The 18,486-nt window shown below is 34.0% G+C and overlaps 2 protein-coding genes across 2 annotated transcripts; one reads left to right on the top strand and one right to left on the bottom strand.

The window, feature by feature from the left end:
• Positions 1 to 616: 616 nt before the first annotated feature.
• On the bottom strand, positions 617 to 4,886 carry PSKR2 (phytosylfokine-alpha receptor 2). The gene is made up of 3 exons (XM_018124493.2): positions 4,452 to 4,886; positions 4,131 to 4,229; positions 617 to 4,012 (listed from the first exon to the last, which is right to left on the bottom strand). The coding sequence occupies exon 3, from the start codon at positions 4,008 to 4,010 to the stop codon at positions 852 to 854; it is 3,159 nt and encodes a 1,052-aa protein (XP_017979982.2). The 5' UTR covers positions 4,011 to 4,012; positions 4,131 to 4,229; positions 4,452 to 4,886; the 3' UTR covers positions 617 to 851.
• A 7,380-nt stretch (positions 4,887 to 12,266) lies between these two features.
• Positions 12,267 to 16,781, top strand: LOC18594035 (3-hydroxyacyl-CoA dehydrogenase family protein). Its single transcript, XM_007021476.3, has 4 exons — positions 12,267 to 12,680; positions 15,483 to 15,704; positions 15,881 to 15,993; positions 16,358 to 16,781. Exons 1-4 carry the CDS (start codon positions 12,495 to 12,497, stop codon positions 16,725 to 16,727), a joined length of 891 nt encoding a protein of 296 aa, XP_007021538.3. The 5' UTR covers positions 12,267 to 12,494; the 3' UTR covers positions 16,728 to 16,781.
• The last annotated feature ends 1,705 nt before the right edge of the window (positions 16,782 to 18,486 follow it).

Here is an 18,486-nt window from a genome sequence, read left to right as displayed (position 1 = left end):
TTTGAACCATTACAACATCTGCCAACTTCAGGACAGGTAAGTGGAAAGAAGTCATTACAGGTGCTGAAGATAACTGACGTATATAGGTCATAGAAAAACATTCCAGATACTGATATATCTCCATTCCATGAGTTCGGGGCAAAGGAATTATGAGAATCAAGTGCAAAGCTCTGTGGCTTTGGGAAAGGGACCCCGGGGCATGATAATAGCCATGAGAGCTTTTTTCTCAACCAGGAAACCAATATAATAGTATCAGTTTGGTGCATTGACTATGAATCAAGTAATCAGTGAAGTCATGTAATGATCATAATTAGCATTTTTTAAGTCATAAAAGCATCATGTCATGCGCGCACTCCTGACCGGTTCAAGAAGCAAATGAATTCACAATGAACAATGGCGTGGATAATTATGATCAGTGCAACAAAACTAAGTTGTTTCTTCTTACAAAGACTTGAGAGGCATCATTTCATCCATTCAAATGAAATCATGATAGAGAAAGAATCAATGATCATACTAAGAGAACCAAAAAAGTAGTCCATTTCGACCATTATGTATGTGTATAAAGATAAAGATTGCATTTCACCTGACACCCTGTTCCTGATTCAGAGAGGAAAAATTAGAGGAAATAATTAGATATTCTATAATTACTTATTTCAGGTAGAACAAATGGCCAAAATAGCCTATGTATACAACTCTCAACCGTTAGTATACAATGCCAAATGATCGTTTCTGCAACAAATCAAAGTCATTTGGTCAGGACTCCTTCCAATGTTATAGAAACTTGACAATGTTTGCTTTACAGGTATACCCTCCCGACTAAGATTTCAAAGAGTAAACAAACCAATGAAGGTTCATTGTTGAACAACCTCATGTTCAATACCATTCAGCCATGAAACAACTTCATCAATTAAGGGTCTCCGCCTTGGATCCTGGTCTAAGCATTTACAGGCAATTTCAAGCATTTCCAACAGCTGCTTTTCACGATCCTTGTCCCATATTGATGGATCTATAATTTCTGCCTCCCTTTTTTCAGATTTCATCTGAAACACCCAAGACACCAAATCCCTGCAATTTTTTCCTTTGCATACTTCCACAGGCCTTCTACCAGTAAGAAGCTCCAGAAGAACAACACCAAAACTGTAAACATCACCTCTGCAGGTTGCAGTTAGCGTCTGACTGTACTCTGGAGGAATATAACCCAGTGTTCCAACTAAATCTGTTGTGACATGGGTATCATATGGGCGAAGTAGCCTTGAGAGACCAAAGTCTGCTAAATGAGCTTCAAATTTTTCATCCAAAAGTATGTTGCTAGATTTTACATCTCGATGAACTATGTTTGGTTCGCAAACCTTGTGCAAGTAAGCTAACCCACGAGCTGCTCCTTGAGCTATCTTGAGTCTTACATCCCATTTGAGAATTGAAGACCCATCAACACTTTCATGCAGCCAATAATCCAAGCTTCCGTTTTCCATATAGGAATAAATTAATAACCTATCATTGCCATGCTTACAATAACCTTGAAGAGAAACAAGGTTCTTGTGCTGAGCTCTTGAAAGAGCTTCAACTTCAGCTCGGAATTCACGTTCCATCTGACCACAATCACCAGAGAGCCTCTTGACTGCAGCTTTTGTACCATCTGGAAGGTACGCTTTATAAACCAGTCCAAACCCACCACAACCAATTATGTTTGCTTGGTTAAAATTGTTTGTAGATTTTAACAAGTCTGTAACTGTGAGCTCCTTGCAGTTTGAACTCTGGAAAAGAACCAATTTTGATGAGCCAAGGGCTTCAGATAACCTGTGTGACCTGCTGAGTTCCTCATCCAAATCATCAATCGGATCGCCAACATCCCTCCTTGACATTCTAAGTAGAACAATGGCAAGAAGCAACAAAATCCCAACTCCTATACTCACTGTTATTCCAAGGATGCTGCTTCGACCAAATTTGTTGTTTGAGCCAGATGGAATAGCTGGCCTGAGCATACTACTGTCCACAACATGACAAGGAGAGACTATTTTCCCACAAAGTCCAGGGTTCCCCTCAAAGCTTGAGCTGGAAAAGCTATAAAACTGCCCACCAGTTGGAATCACACCCTGCAAGTGATTATATGCCACACCAAATTTTGACAGAAACGTGAGCTTGGCAAATGATTGGGGTATTGACCCATGCAAGTCATTGTATGACAAATCTAAAATTTCCAAGTTCTCCATATTGGAAATGGAATCAGGAATGACCCCAGTGATGTTATTCCGGCTCAAATCTAAGACATGAAGCTGCTTTAATAGCCCAATTTCAGGCAAAATTGTCCCATTTAATCTATTATTGCTCAAATATAACGATGGGGGGAAACTTGAAAGCTGGTTGTATGGAAGACCACTAGCACTCTGGTTTCTCTTTACATATAGTGGGATCCCAGCTGCAGATGAAAGAGTGGAAAAGCTGCAATTTGAAGAAACAAGGCCCTTTAGCTCTGTCAAACTCTTTGGAATTTCTCCGGTGAGAGAGTTATTTGAGAAGTCCAAGTAAAACAAATTCTCCATCTGACCAATCCAGGGTGGGATAATGCCGTTTAAGTGATTCCATGATAAATCTAAAACTTCTAGCTTCCTGCAACCCGACAGCCAATCTGGTATTTGGCCTTTCAGAGCACAATTCCCAAGTGCGAAAACCATTAAGCTCTCAAACCCACTTACATTTCTGGGAATCTCCTCCCCATGGAAATTTTTTGTAAGGATAAGAATGGTAAGGTTTTTGCATTGCTGAAGGACAGATAGGGCCCCAGACAAATCAATAAAACTATTATTTGACAGTGAGAGAAACACAAGTGATCTGAGATTGGCAAAAGTCTCAGGGATTTGGCTACTGAACTTATTCTTGGCCAGGCTCAAAACTTGCAGTTCTTTACAATCAGACAGGGAAGTGGGAAGGGAACCAGAAAAATGATTAGTAGCAAGATCAAGTTGAATAAGACTAGGCATTCCAGTGAAATTGAGATCAAGAGGACCACTTAATGAATTGTTCCGGAGATCAAGTACACGAAGCTTTGAGCAGAGTGCGAGGGATGAAGGCACGGGTCCAGAAAACAAATTTGAGTGTGCACATAACAGCTCCAATCGTGCAAGGTTCCCAAACACATCCGGAAGTGTACCAGAAAAATGGTTTCCAGAAATAATCAAGGATTTAAGGCTAGAGAGCTTACTCAATTTCTTGCTTAATTGTCCTGAGAAATTGTTCCCAGTGATTGAGAGTCGCTCCAATGATGTCATTGAGTACAAAGAGTCCGGAAGATAGCCTGAGAGCAAATTATAATCCAAATGCAGCTGTTGTAGAGAGATACTGCAATTGTTTAGGCCTTCAAGACTCCCTACTAAGCGGTTCATTGATAAATCAAGAACCTGAATCCGTTTGGAGTAACTGCAGACTTGAGATCTGACTTGGCCAGTAAATGAATTGTTGCTCAAGTTGAACACAGCAACATCTGGAAACCGGCCAAACTCTAACAGGTCCCCATTAAATGAATTGCTTGAAATATTCAGCCATTGAATTGATGTCAAACCAGAAAACGATTTAGAAACTGGTCCTGACAGCATGTTATAGCTCAAATCAAGAAACTCTAGCTGCTTCAAATTTGAGAGCTCTAAAGGCAGTACATCCTCAAGATGATTGCAAGAAAGATCAAGCCATTTCAGCTGATCTAATCTCGCCAAAGAGCTTGAAATATTCCCTTTGAGACCCCTTTTAGGCAAGATCAAGCTGATCACTCTGCTAGAAGCTGAGACACTACTCTTATTCCCACAAACAACACCATCCCATTGGCAGCAAACAGATTCATCAGACCAGGCTGTGATGATGGACCCCCCTGTGAGGTTTCCAGCAAATTCTTTCAGTGCCAACACATCATTTGGATAACAGGATTGGCCTGAGGTTTCAAGACTCAGTGCAGAACAAATAAAGCAAGCCAAGAATACCCAATTAAGGAAAGTCATCGGAATATACCCCAGAATCACCATTTCTGAAAGCAAAAGGAAGAATCCCAACTTAACAAATTCATTCAATATGACATAATTGACAACGTTCACTGCTTTTCATATGCAAAGAAAGAGAAAGAAAACCCAGATAGAGTAACTTACATGCCCACATTCCGAAAGAACTATCCAGCAAATACTCAACTTGGCAACTGGGAAATTGAAGCCAACGGTGAAAAATATATTGAGATCAACAATCCCTACCTGAAAAAAAAAATCAAATCCCAAGACCATAAATCAAGAAATTCAGAACTTAAGTCCACACATGAAAGTGTTTTGGTAAAACAACTACCCCCTATTGAAGGAAAAAAGAAAACTCCTAACTGAAGCAACTTTCCTCACATCCCAAAACATACCCTCTCATAAAATACAACCAAAACAAAAACCGACAACAAACAACGTGCAAATAAAGCAATAAACACTTACCAGAAGCCTAAATTGTTGAACAAAACCAACCCTTTTTAGAGGAAAATGAGATAGACCCAGTTCTCAAAATCACCTTCCTAGTAAATCAGTAGCTTAAAGAGTAGCCAAGATCGAATCTTTTCAACGAAAAACAATATTCAGATCCCAAGACTCAAACAAAGAAAAAAAACACTTTATAAGCCAAAACCTTCCTAGTTCCTACTATCTATCTGTGTAGCTTCACTTGTTGGTGAAGTAATAGCTTCCTCAGAACCCAACACTCCCAAAAAAATATATTTATAATTCAACAGTGGCCAACTTCTCTTTTTCCACAAAAGGGTCTTACTTGCGTACTCTAATTTCAAACCTAGACGTTTTTAATTTCTCTCTCATTGATTTTCAAAGCAAAAAAAATAGGACAGAATCTTAAGAGAGAAGACATTTCAAATCAAAAGAAGATAAAAAATATTGAAAGGAAAAAGCAAAGAAAAGGAAAGTTCTTTTCTTTGCTGTTAGTGTAGAGAGAGAATCTGTATTTTATTGGACAAAAACAAGCAGCAAAGAAGGTACATTTGGGAGAGTGATTTGAAATGTGTAGACATCAGAGCTGACTTTTGGAACCTAAATTGCATTCTTTTTTAATTTTAATTTTTGTTTTGGAGTTTTGCTCTGTTTCTGATTGTCAATACCTACATTTGTCAGTTTCTTTTTTTCTTTTCTGTCTTGAAAAAAAAAAAACCAAATAATGATGAGGTTGGACATGTTTTTGTGGGTGCGCTCTAACTAGGACTTAACATAGATTCTACTCTTACTTTCGTTTCCAGCGCGTGGGAACCACTCGCCTCTTTGTACTACATAATTTTACTCGAAAGAAGGGGGAAGCGCGTGGACGAGTGCGAGAGTGGAAATGAATCAAGTTGTGGGAGGCAAGGGAGTCAAAGGAGAGGAAATGCTGACCGGATCTAGCCGGTGGAAAAGAGCGGCGGAAGGCGGACGTCACGGGGAGGAGTTGATGGGGGCAGGTGCCGTGATCTAAGTAATGACTTGGAAATAAGTTAAGTGAATCTATTCAATTTAATCAAATCAAAAGATTAAGAGAACGAAAAACAGATGAAAATTTGAAGAGGATATTAGTAGCAAACATTTACTTTTCTTTTGGGTTTTTGTGTGGTCAACTAATCCTACCCCTTTCTCATGTGAATCTCACCAAACCCACCTCTTTTCCTATCTTTTTATTTTTATATTAATTAATATTTTTCAGCATTTATTAAAATGGTTGGGAAATTTGTTTTTGACTTTTATGTCCATGATATATATTTTTTTCTATTAATTGATATATGTGCTCCAGCATGTTTTGTCCATATCTTTAATAAAAAAATATATCTATTAGGTTTAATCTTTTTATTGAATTAGCTCGACTTTAATATCTCTCGTGAGAGTTTTACATCAACCTTATTTTATTGACATTGATATCTTTCATGAGGGTTTCACATCAACTCTTATTTCACTGGCCTTGATACCTCAGTCCCCATTTCACTAATCTCGACCTTGAGTTTCACATCAGCTCTTATTTCTCTAACACTGGTTTCTCTCATGAGGATTTCACATCCTTCCTTTCACCGACCCAAACCTAGCCTTCTTTCACTAATCCTAATATCTCTCAAGAGAGTTTTACATAAATGAAAAGTTGAGTAAGTTCTGATATTTATGGTAATATACTCATATTTTTAATCTAAAAGACATGCTTATTAAGTAAAATAAACCTCTTACTTATAAGTTCAAAATTAATCTAATCTCTTATTAATGTGAAATCTTCGACACAGGCATTTATTGATAAGTGCAATTTTTTAAAACAATTCATCATTTTTGGAAATCAAAATTAGGTTAAAAATAAACAAAATTGGAAAACATTTTTTATTGGTTTTATAAAAGTTGAAATCAATTGTAACTTTTTAACAAATTATATATTATAGTTTTATTAAATGAATTAAACACTTTTTTCTTAAAAAAAAAAACTTGACACCGGGTTCTTTACAAGTATAGTTGAGTTTAATTCAACAATACAAGAACTCTAACTCGTTTCTTTATATATATATTTGTATATATATAATAGAAAATTCAAAAGAAAAGAAAGAATTTGAATTTTTCATTTCTAATTTTTTAGATAAATGTACTAAAAATTAAATCAACTTTGGGTCATCTATACCACTATTTTCCTAGTCTTTTAAGAATAATATTGGGAAGCTATTTGAATATAATCTTTTAAAATATATATAATTATTATTGAATAAAAACTCAAAATGGAAATCTATTAAACTTATAAATGTTTCCAAATCCTACTCTTAATCCACATATGATTCATTCAAATGCAATAATATTGTTTGCTTCAATTATACTGCTCCATGAGATTAGCTAAAAACATTGAAATATTTCAAAAAGGGGTTCATATTATTCAAAAAAATCACTGTAAAAATGGATAATGAAATCTATAAAAAGCAATAATTGACACAATCAGTAGACATAAAGATTGATGGGTGGAAATTTGTTCAGTCTTGGTTGAATGATTAGAAGGTCATGTGCCCTATTGTGAGCCACACAACAGATGACCTAACTAGGTAACCACCTAGCAACAAATGCATGTATTTACTGCTCAACAAAGATAATAAAAGATAAAATTTAAGAAATTAACAAACACAATACTACAAGGAGCAAAATTCCAAGGGTAACTATGTCACTAGAAAAACTTGTCACCCACCAAATCAGATATACCTAATCTTGAATTTGGGAGAGGATTGTGATTAAGATAAGTATTAAGCTAGTTCCATCGAATGAAAGTTATTCAATTTTTTAATTTGTTTTTGAAATAGTTTTTTAGTATAATTATGCTCAATCAAGTTCTTATATTTTTAATTTAATTAAAATGAGGTTTTATGATTAATGATTGACTATCATTTTTATGTCACTGACATGAAAAGTAAAAAATAATGTGTGATGATATCATTACTCGGCATCAACATATCATATTCTTATCATTGTAACTTGTCGGCATATCTCATTAGTGCTACATTCATTATATAAAATGATAAATGGTATTTTTTACTAATAATAGTTAGTTAATTATTAATTGTAAGAGCTTATTTGACTTAAAATGAAAGTATGAGATATTTGATTGAATGCAATAAAACAATAAGAGTTTATTTGATTTTTTTAAAAATAGTTCAGAAGTTTTTTTAAGTATTTTGTATTTTTGTTCTAAAATGTTGAATTTGATACATATCTTGCAATCCAATTATTTATTTATTGAAAATCTCTTTGGGGTTTATTGTCTCATAAAGCATAATAATTGGGTTCTTTTCTGAGTGTATGTTATGCGATTATTCTTACTATTTTGTTGCCTTCTGATTTCTTATTTTGTTATTTTTCTTTTTGGATTTCTAGCAAAGTTGGTATCAATGCTGTGACTTGCAGCCACTCTTCTCTCAATTGCCTTTTACACTCATCAATTGTGTCAAAGGACAATGATATATACACATGCCTTTTATCTTATCTTATTTCCTTTAATTTGATCAAAGACTAATCCCCTTTAACCTTTTTTTAAAGATGGATTTGATAGGGGATAAAAGTGGGTATAAATAACATGGCTTGGGTTAAGGAAGGTATCAAACAAAAAAGCAGGTATGATTGATGGACTAAGGTCAACATATTGTGACAACTTTTCAGCATAAGAGAAAGAAATGGTAAATATGGTAAAAAGAGGGGCATACCCCATAATGCTACTTTGGCAGCTCTTTGTTGCCTTTCAAAAATGACTCATAATTAGGCTTCTTAGATAAGCATAATAGATAAGAAGAAACCAAGATTTTCTTCTTGTTTTTTCCCCCACCCCATTGATGGCATTAACCACAACAAAGCACAGCAATGATAGCCATTTGATGGATTTTTTTAAATTTTTTTTCTGCTTTTTATGGCGTTGACATTTTTATTTTTTTTTCCACCAAGGTGTTGATTGTTAGATAGAAAACATAGGTGAAAAATTCAAAATATTAATGCTTAGACCAACTTTAGCTATATTGAATAATGTTTGGAGAACAACCCATTAAATGCAATTATTATATTTTAATAGTTGTTGGTGCATGACAGAAAATGGGTTATTAAATTCTTTAGCCATTAGCCGTAATTTGTCCTTGTTTTTGTGACCCATGATTCTCCATTTCTATTTCTGGGCCTATTATTGTTGGGCCTGAAAATTGGGCTTACCCAAAACCACCTTTTTGAATTCAGCCCAGGGTCCGCTTATTAATGGGCTCAATGGTGAAAGCTTGGATATCATGATTGACGAAGGATTGGTACTAAGGCAAAATGTACCTAAGAGGGACCAGGTTGATCCAAGATTCAACCCGGTCACGATGCTATTGTCCAACTTGATCCGAGCTAGTCGGGTCAAGACGATCTTTGTCTTTACTTGATCCAAGTTGCAACTCTAATTGAGAAAGCATAATGTACCGAGGAGTACTAAGTTGATATGAGATTCAACTTGGTGATCGTGTTTGAATTAATACACATCCGAACATAAAAGGACCTGATTCAACTTGCTATTTTGGTTAAGATGATTTCTATGTTTACTTGGCCTAAGTTGTTACCCTAATTGATAAAATATAATGGATTGGTGTAAATGGAGTTTAGTTGGTGTAGAGGGTTCTTTTGGTTAAAGAGATAGGGTGTGTTGCAATGAGTGAATAGAGATGCACTAGAGGCAACAGATAGGAAGATTGAAGCAGCTTTTGAAGCATAAGTGCTTGAAGTGGTAGGTGGTGAGGGGTGAGAAAAGGTGGAAGAAGCGGCGGATAATAGTGAAGGCTGAATAGAAAGAATGCTTGGAGGAATCTAATCATTGTTGGGTGTCTAAAATCTCCTTTTTACCTTTCAAGTTTTTATATTTATATTGAGTAGGAACACTTTCTTAAGAGTTATTTAGGAGAGCACGTTTAATCATGAGAAAATGTTCTTGTCATGGAAAAATAATTAAAAAACGGTTTATAGGATATTAAAAGAATGATCACGTAATTAAGTAGTGGGCATAAGTTCTGGGTAAATGGAGTAGTAGCATTTAATAGTGCGTCACATGTATTTTTAAGGAGTAAGGAAAGGGAAAGGGGTAAAGCACATGTACTTAAAAAAAAAAGTTAAGAGGAAATCCTTTTAACTATTTCCATATCTGAGCCACCAAGCCAAACTCTCTAGAACATTTCAAATGTGAAGGTAACTCATTAACTCTGCTACTTATTCTGAGTTACTTTTACTTCACTTGTACAAATAGCTATGCCTTGTTTATTTTTGGGTGTTTCTGTGCTTGGAATGCTCTTGGGCATTTCCATGATTGAAACACCCCTGGGCGTTTCCACATTTGGAACACCTCTGGACGTTTCCACGCTTAGAACACCCTTGGACGCTTATACATTTAGAACACCTCTGGGCGCTTTCACACTTGAAATACCCTTAATGTAATTTTCCTGTAAAGAGTACTTTAAAAATAATAGTTAACCATAATTTGGCATCTATAGTTGGAATTCAAAGTGAATCGACAAAATTGATTTTAAAAAGTGTTTTTAATAAACGTTATTTTTTAAGATTTGTTTCGTTCATATCACTCGATATGTAAAAGAGAATTATGCAAATAGTTTTAGAAATACAATAAGCTAATGTTTAACTTCATCTTACACATTACGAGAGTAGTCTACTAGATACACTCTAAGTATTTGTAAAATTATTTGACTTTAGGGTTGAGTGTATCTAAAGTTATTTGGCTTTAGGGTCTACTACTTTCTACAATAAGTATATTATAAGAAATTTAGAATACGATGAAAATTCAAGTGTTTATATTTATTTTTTTGAATTTTATTCAAACTATAACACTTTTTTTGCTTTTGATTTTTTTACTTTCGTCTTGTTTTGTTTTTTGTGTTAATATGATTGACAACAAGTCCTCTATATAAACTTATAAGTGTTTCTTTTTAAGAACACAACTCTTTCATTAAGACATCTCTATGCTTTAAAGATACTTCGACATATTGCAAGACATGGTTCTTGAATAAAAGTATTGTTTACTATTCATGCAAAATAAATATAATCTTTGAGTTACAATATGAAAAATTAACTTTTTATATTTAAACTTTTGAGTTGTTTTGTTTTTCAATTATCTTGTAACCTTTAGATTTAAAAATATTTTTTCAACATATCACTTAACCAAGAGGCATAACTATTTATCTAAAAATTTATCTACAATTTAATAATTACACTATATGATATAACTTTTCTATTGATGTGACTTCCAAATAGTTGTAACTTTTCGTATGAAAAAATATAACTTTTTGTCTACAATTTTTCATATAAGGAGGTATAACTTTGAAAATACACCATCACGATGTATCCAAAGAGTATTAGGTTGTTAAGAGGGTTTGCCGAACATATTAATGTACTTAAGGGTTATATAAGATATAGCTTAGGGGGTGTTAAAAAAGGTTGGGCAAACATTTTTCGTCGAAATAAAAGATGTTACTAAGATTTCTTTACTTGTTACATACATATGTTTTTTCAGTTTTCTCATCTAAAGTATAGGCAGGCATAGGCAATTCTTTTCTTGTGGGGAATGATTATTATCTATTTAGACCATCAAGCTAACTAGGGACGGAGCTAGTTAATTTTTATTGAGGGGAGCCAAAGGTTAAGAAAAATAAAAAGTTAAAAATTTTTAAAATTAATATATTGACCTTAACCGTTAATAATCAAAAGATTTAAAATAGATAATAATTTTATATAACATGTAAATAAAAAAAATTATAATAGTATTTTAGAAAAATTTTGCTCGACGATGGTAATATCTTTTTAAATATAAATAACTAAATTATTTATAAGAAACTTATCATCCATTTTATTTCGAAGTCTTGTCTTTATCGATATAAATAACTAAAAAATTAATATAGTCAACATCTAATATTTTTATTTTATTATATTTAAGTTTATAATACTAAATATTATACTATAATGCATAAAATATTAATAGTTAAATATGATATATAAAATTAATAATTTCTTCTTATATTTAAGATAATTTTCTTTCAACTAAATATAAAACGTAAAACACATTAAAAAAATATACTCAAGATAATTTTTTCTTATATAATTAGGATTAATAAAAAATAATATATTAGTAAAATTTTAAACAACAACTAATAATGCAACACTTGAACTTATATTTGAGAATTACATATACAATAATTAATTTTTTAATTTTTAAAAATTAAAATTATTAAAAATAAAATCCACATAACAGAAAAAAAAATCATTACAAGTAAGAGATATAACATACAAAACAAAAAAAGAAAAAGAAAATGATTGATAATTCGTAGAAATTTAAAACAAAAAATTTATGAAAACTTAAAATATATGAGCAATTAATTGAAAAAATTAAATAAATATAAATAATAATTGTTATATAAATAAAAAAATTAAATAAAAAAATTTATCTTTTTATAATTTCACAATATAAGGATAAAAAAAAAAAAGATAGGTGGAGAAACTTAAAAAATTAAAAAAAATTTAAAAAATTGAGTAAAATTGAATAGAATTTGTAAGATCATTTTATTATTTTTTAATTATATTAATTATTTAATAAAAAATTATTTTAAAAAATTATTAAAAAATTTATATATATGTATAAAACATTTAAAAATTTGGGGGGCCATTCCAGAGGGACGCTCCGCCCCTGAAGCCAACAACAAAGAAAGACAAAGGTGAAAAGGAAAGGGATTTAATACTGAATTAGACCAATGCTTTTTTATCTTCAAAGGATAACAAAAGCAAGGAAATTCAGTCCGTTCAAATTAAAGTAGTTAAATTAAGTTGGAGAGATAAGGATTAATCTTAATTTTAGTATATTCCTCCCAACTGACTAACGCTCTATCACGCGGCTCACGGGCGCCTGGAATCCACTCCCAGGCTGCTACCAGTATTATCTTCTTTGCTAGTCTTGAAGGGCGTTTTTGTAGTTGTCTGCAGAGGAAAAAAATGGCTGAGACGAAGTGTTTAGCGGTGGTGGGAAGTGGCCAAATGGGTTCAGGCATAGCTCAGCTTGGTGCCATGCATGGCCTACACGTTTGGCTCCTTGATACTGACCCTGTTGCGCTTTCCAGAGCCTCCAAAGCCATCTCTTCTTCCCTTCAGCGCTTTGTTTCCAAAGGTCAACTCTCCCAGGTACGTAAACTTGGTTTTCCATCTTTGATGATGATTCTTTTGTGTTTCTTTTGAGTTTTGTTAACTTTTGTTCTGATGGGGGTTGAAGTCTTGCTTAGGTGATTGTTTCCAGTTAAGCAATTAGCCTTCTGACAGTTGGCTGGTGTACTCTGTATATATGTGCTGATGAATTGAATTTTCGTTCTTTTTCTTCTTTTTGTATTTAGTTATGTATTGAAATTCAACATAGGAGAAAAAAGGTGATCAAAATGAATAAAGATAGTGCTAATGATGAACACTTGTCTTTAAAGGGCTTCTTTTGAATGAAAAGATTCTTTTGTTTTTTGGGTGTGAATCTGATTGAAACTTAGATTGGGTGTGAGTTAAAACAGATTCAAGTTAGGAATCCAGATAAAAGCTTGATCTTAAATAGAGCTCAGATCAAAGTTGATAACTTTAGTGCTGCTTTAGCTTTTGAGCTGAAGAGAGAAGAATTTCTGGCTTGATTGTTTGTGTCTAAGATTCTAGAGTTTTTATAATTAATGCAGCATTAATTTACTACACTTGGTCAGGGGTGGGAAAATCAAGAAAGTTGGTAGCTGTAGAAATTGATGGAAGAACTTGGTGGATGAAATTATTGATGTGATGTCAACTGTATGCTCTTTATAGATATTGTATTGGTGTCTGCTTTTGATTCTGACTGGTATTAATTGAGGTTGTGTGAGGTTATAAATACCAGTGTGTAAGGCATGATATCAAATACTATTGGTATGGTATTGCACTATGGCTTAGAATTAGTAGTGTAAGAGAAGGAAAGTTGAAACGAAGATAGGAGATATGAAACAATGGGAAGAAAAAAAAAAGGGTTTATGTTTGATGCTCTATAGTGTATAAATCCTATACACTGTCAATGAATCATATATTACCAGCTGCTAAATGAATAAATTTAAAAATGTAAGAGTCCTTACCAATAAATACTCATAAAGTGTAAGTATCATGTAATTATCTCCCTAAACATAGGTGTATACTCCTTGAATTCTTGCAACTTTACTAGGAACCAGATGCCAAATAATAATTTTTTTGGTTTGTGGGTTGTTGTAGAATAGAATATTAGGCCTTCAATCATAAGGATCTGTTTTGAACTTCCACCCCACTAAAAATCTTTATGCTTTCATCTACTCATACTATCCCTTCTGGCCTAAAAAAATAAAGAAACCTCCAACTCCTACCTAACCCACATTGTTTCTTGCTTTTTGTTTGTTGCCCATGGTTTATCAGAATCCATATAGATAGCAGATGACTCAATTTCTATGTTTTATTAAGTTTGATCAAGATTTATTTTTCAAGGGAGTACTTATCGAATTGCAAAAATTTCCCAATTTGTTCATTGATTAGTTTCCGATCAAATATAGTGGTGCAGCCCAAATACTTGCCAATCACATTTTTGTCATCAAGAATGGTCAATGATCCTTACTTCCTTGGATCCCCCATTTGCACTGATTAAGACCCTTTTCTATGGAGCCTTTCATAATAAAAAAAAAAATTGTTCTCTATATTGTAACTATTACTACATCAATGTTCTAACTAAATTTAATAGGATATTTGTGTTGGACAAGTTTACATTCATTGAAAAATGTCATTTCCAGTTCAGAATAAAAGATTTTTGGGATTTGAATTGATTTGTTGCATCCTTTTTTTTTTTTGTGTGTGTATGAAGGACAGAAGGTCTCTCGATATGGAAAAGAGAAAGTTGAAGACAAAATCCGAATAATTTTCTTGTAAATTTAAGCACTTAAAATTTATACATGTTATTTTAAGGGCTTCAAAAATTTTTAATTTACTCTTAAATGAAGTAGTAGAGTATGGTTCACTGAAATTAGAGGCAAATAGATAGTGTCCTAAGAATTGCCTAATTTTTTTCTTTCTCATAGAGGGAGAGAGAGGGAGGGCTGGAGTTTGTTATCAGGAATATTGTGCTATCACACAGTTAAAAGTTTAGTTTAGCCATTTAATTGACCTTTAGAGTGGTGAACTGGGCTATCTTGCCTATGAATCTACTTTTCTGCCAAAACCAATCTGGTTACTTGCATGCATAAAACATTTTTGAAACATTCTGGTCAGAAAGCATTAATGTAGCCAATCTCATAAGAGACGTTGGTTTTCTGTATCAGGGATTGGGCTGAGGTTGCAATGTGAAACATGTTAATAGTATTTTAATCAGTAATATGTTTGAAACATTCTAATAACATTATAATCTGAAAGAAATACTGTTAACGTACCACAGAGAAAAGGTCATTGGTTTTCCATAACATGGGCTGGGCTGAGGTATTAAGTTTGAGGTTGTACTATGAAAAGACACCTTGAAAAATATCTCCAATAAGCCTGTCCTTCCTCTTTCCAATCGCATGAACCAAAGTAAGTTGAGAGGGAAGTCCTTTTTTTCGGCCCAGCCTTTTTTTCTCTTTAATTCATATGAAGGAAAAGAAACTTTGGGAGGGGGGGGGGGGGGGGGGGGGGGTGAAATTTGATGTCTTAGATATTTGGCTAAGTAGGCATAGTAATTGATGAAGCCTTGATGAGCAACGCTAATGAATGTTCTTGACTAAATAGTGCAATCTTAAGTAGCATAGCACATTTAATGTCAAATGGTATTGGATAGATTAGGTCTAACTTCTTTTTTGCATGGTTCTTACTTTTTTCCTGATTTAACTGACAATAGAAAGGTGTGGTGCAAACGGACAGAGAAGAAGGGGAAAAAGGCATAATAGCAAATTTCTTGTCAGTTGGTATCAGTTTTCAGTATTTCATTTTTTGACTTGACAGGCTGCTAGTACTGATGCTTTAAGACGTCTGCAATTTACTTCAAATTTGGAAGAGCTGCGATCAGCAGATTTTATTATTGAAGCAATTATAGAATCTGAAGATGTGAAGAAAACGTTGTTTCTTGAACTAGATAAGATTGCAAAGAGTTCAGCCATTTTAGCATCAAATACAAGTTCCATCTCCATTACTCGATTAGCATCTACAACCAGCAGACCACGCCAGGTTATGCTCAGTGCATCTTTCTAGTTTTACCCTGGAGCCATGTTCAGAATATTTGATGCAATTGACAATCACATGCAAAATCACATCGCAGCTTCTTTCTGACCGTGCATGAATTGTCTCTACCAATTTCAAGGTGTCAGGACTCTGATTAGGTTGTAGCAACATGTTTTTGGCAGGTGATTGGAATGCATTTTATGAATCCTCCTCCTATAATGAAGTTGGTTGAGATTGTGCGAGGTGCAGACACATCAGATGAGACATTTCATGCAACAAAAGCCTTGGCAGAGCGGTAAAGTTATTTGCTTGTAAAAAACATAATTAACTTCATTTCCCCTAGTGATATTTTCTCCATTCAAGTGTGTTTGGCTATATCCATCTGGTCAAATGGATTACCATTCTTGGCTTGTGCATGATTGAGCAAGCTAAAACATTCTCCAAATCTCTAAATGTGGAAGGGGAAAATGGAAATTGGGGGCGGGGCGGGGGAAATTAATTCATATCACCAACAATTGTTCAATTGTGAAGTCTTCTGCATTCTTGAAAGTTAAACATCTAAGGATTTGATTGGATCCCATGTGGTGACCTACTGGCTACTGCATGAATGGTCACCACATTATTTTTACTGCCATTTTAACTCAACTATGAATTTGCAGGTTTGGTAAGACAATAATATGCTCTCAGGACTATTCTGGCTTTATTGTGAACCGGATCCTGATGCCAATGATAAATGAAGCATTTTTCACACTTTATACTGGGGTGGCAACCAAGGAAGATATTGATACAGGAATGAAGTTGGGAACAAACCATCCAATGGGTCCCTTGGAGCTTGCAGATTTCATAGGATTGGACGTGTGTTTATCCATAATGAAAGTTCTAAATACTGGTCTAGGTGACAGTAAATATGCCCCTTGTCCCCTTCTTGTGCAGTATGTTGATGCAGGTCGCATTGGCAGAAAATGTGGTATTGGGGTGTATGACTACCGTAGGCTGCCTGCATCTATAAAATCATCTCCTCGACTCTGAACATGTATTATTTCCTGAATAATGAATAACAAAAATAGTGCCTAAAGCTCATAAGTCGTATCTTGGGTTCAAATGTGGCAGTACAAATTCCTGCAATCGAGTGTTGTATATGTAACTTTATCCATGACTTCACAACCACAATATTGACACATCAATACTGCACCCTAGATTACTGAGATGAGGTTACCAGTTACTATTTTCATTTATCCCCTTTATCTCTTAGTACAATATTGTTGGGGAATGAGATGGGGACTCTTCAGTTGGGAAGCATGTGCTTTAGAAAAATAACATGGGGGGTGGGGTACAGATGCAATGAAGGGCAAACATGCCCAAATTCCAGGTAAAAAATTCCATAATAAAAATGTTAAATTCCCTTGTCGACTACATTTGCCATTTTTTGTTCATATCTTTTAAGGAATTCATATCTGATACAATGCCTAACTATTTTTCTTTCATGACTATGGGTACATGAATTTGAATGCAACTAGTTCATTCAAATAATGGTAGCAACTGAGGTTACACTCAGATCACTATAGTGGCTGCTGCTCTGTTTGGGCAAGCATTAATTGGTAATAGCCTTCTTGATTTTATTCCCCACGTCTGTCAAATTGACAAAAGACTAGTTGTACTATAGCACACTGTTGTGAACTCTAAATGAATTGATGTCAAGTTATATTGCTAGAACTAGTCAAACTACCAAGTATCATTGATGCTGTGAGCCTTGTGAACATTTATGTTGGGATTTGAGGATAGATCAAAGTGCTCTATTATCTCTAAAATCTTCTATTCTTGCATATAAGGAGGTGAATGTGAAATTATACGGGTACATGGACATGAGTTTACTAGGCAGATGGTTGATATTGATATTGATGAGTGAACATGTCCCCTAGCTTAGATGAGGATCTGAAAAGATTTAAATCTTTAATACACTACAGAAACCTGACAAATGAATATGTCTAAACCGTATACAATTATCTTCCATAATACTTAATTACCTCCAAAAATAGTATTCTTTCTTCAAGTGGGTTGCATGTGCAGTAGATTGACAATTTGCCAAACTTTATCCAAAAGGTATACAGCTGTCCGAGGTTAATAGAGTCAATTGCAATAAATAAAGAATGCAAATTGGGTTGCAATTCTTGACAAACATCATTATTGGGATAGACTAAGCCATAATCTTCTCCAAAAATGATAGCTTTGTGGTACACTTTTTGTTTTTAGAGGGAATTCAATCACCTCAATTATAAATTATGTCTTCTATTTTATATTCATATGGAATGGTTAGGAATTAAGATTATGCAGTAAAATGATAGAACTCATACTCCTTACCATTTTCTATGGCAGGTTGTATAAAATTAGGCAATCCCTTTTCATGTTTTTTAACAACAGAGATATTGGGTAATACTTTTATTGGCCAATATTGTTATTGACAAGTTTCTCAATTTCAACCTCATGGTAATAATGCAAATGTATGTAGCATATTGCTTGCCAGCTTAGGAATCTTTAGTTTAAGGCAAGGAAATTAAAAGGAGGCCATCCTTTTTCTAACGGATCATGGCCAAGGTTGACCCACAGGATAGGAGCCTTGTTAGGAGTATGAACTTCATTGTTGATCATGGGGTAGACCCACCCCCCTGGGCCACCTTTCATCCCCCTAACCCTAAAGTTGGAATTATTAGGCAGCATCTTCTTTACTGAAAGTGATTGAGGTGGAATCCAATGGGGTAATTGCAAAATGTTGGATAATATAAACAACGTT

Source organism: Theobroma cacao, chromosome 7 (assembly GCF_053813885.1).
Source record: "Theobroma cacao isolate CCN51 chromosome 7, ASM5381388v1, whole genome shotgun sequence".
NCBI classification, from domain to species: Eukaryota; Viridiplantae; Streptophyta; class Magnoliopsida; order Malvales; family Malvaceae; genus Theobroma; species Theobroma cacao.
This window is presented reverse-complemented; position numbering and strand designations above follow the sequence as displayed.

Excerpts from the sequence above, each read along its gene's own strand:
- LOC18594035 (XM_007021476.3), top strand. The coding sequence starts at position 12,495 with ATGGCTGAGACGAAGTGTTTAGCGGTGGTGGGAAGTGGCCAAATGGGT. Across the intron at positions 12,681-15,482 it reads CCAAAGGTCAACTCTCCCAG|GCTGCTAGTACTGATGCTTT; the intron begins GTACGTAAACTT and ends TTGACTTGACAG. Across the intron at positions 15,994-16,357 it reads ACAAAAGCCTTGGCAGAGCG|GTTTGGTAAGACAATAATAT; the intron begins GTAAAGTTATTT and ends ATGAATTTGCAG.
- PSKR2 (XM_018124493.2), bottom strand. The coding sequence starts at position 4,010 with ATGGTGATTCTGGGGTATATTCCGATGACTTTCCTTAATTGGGTATTC.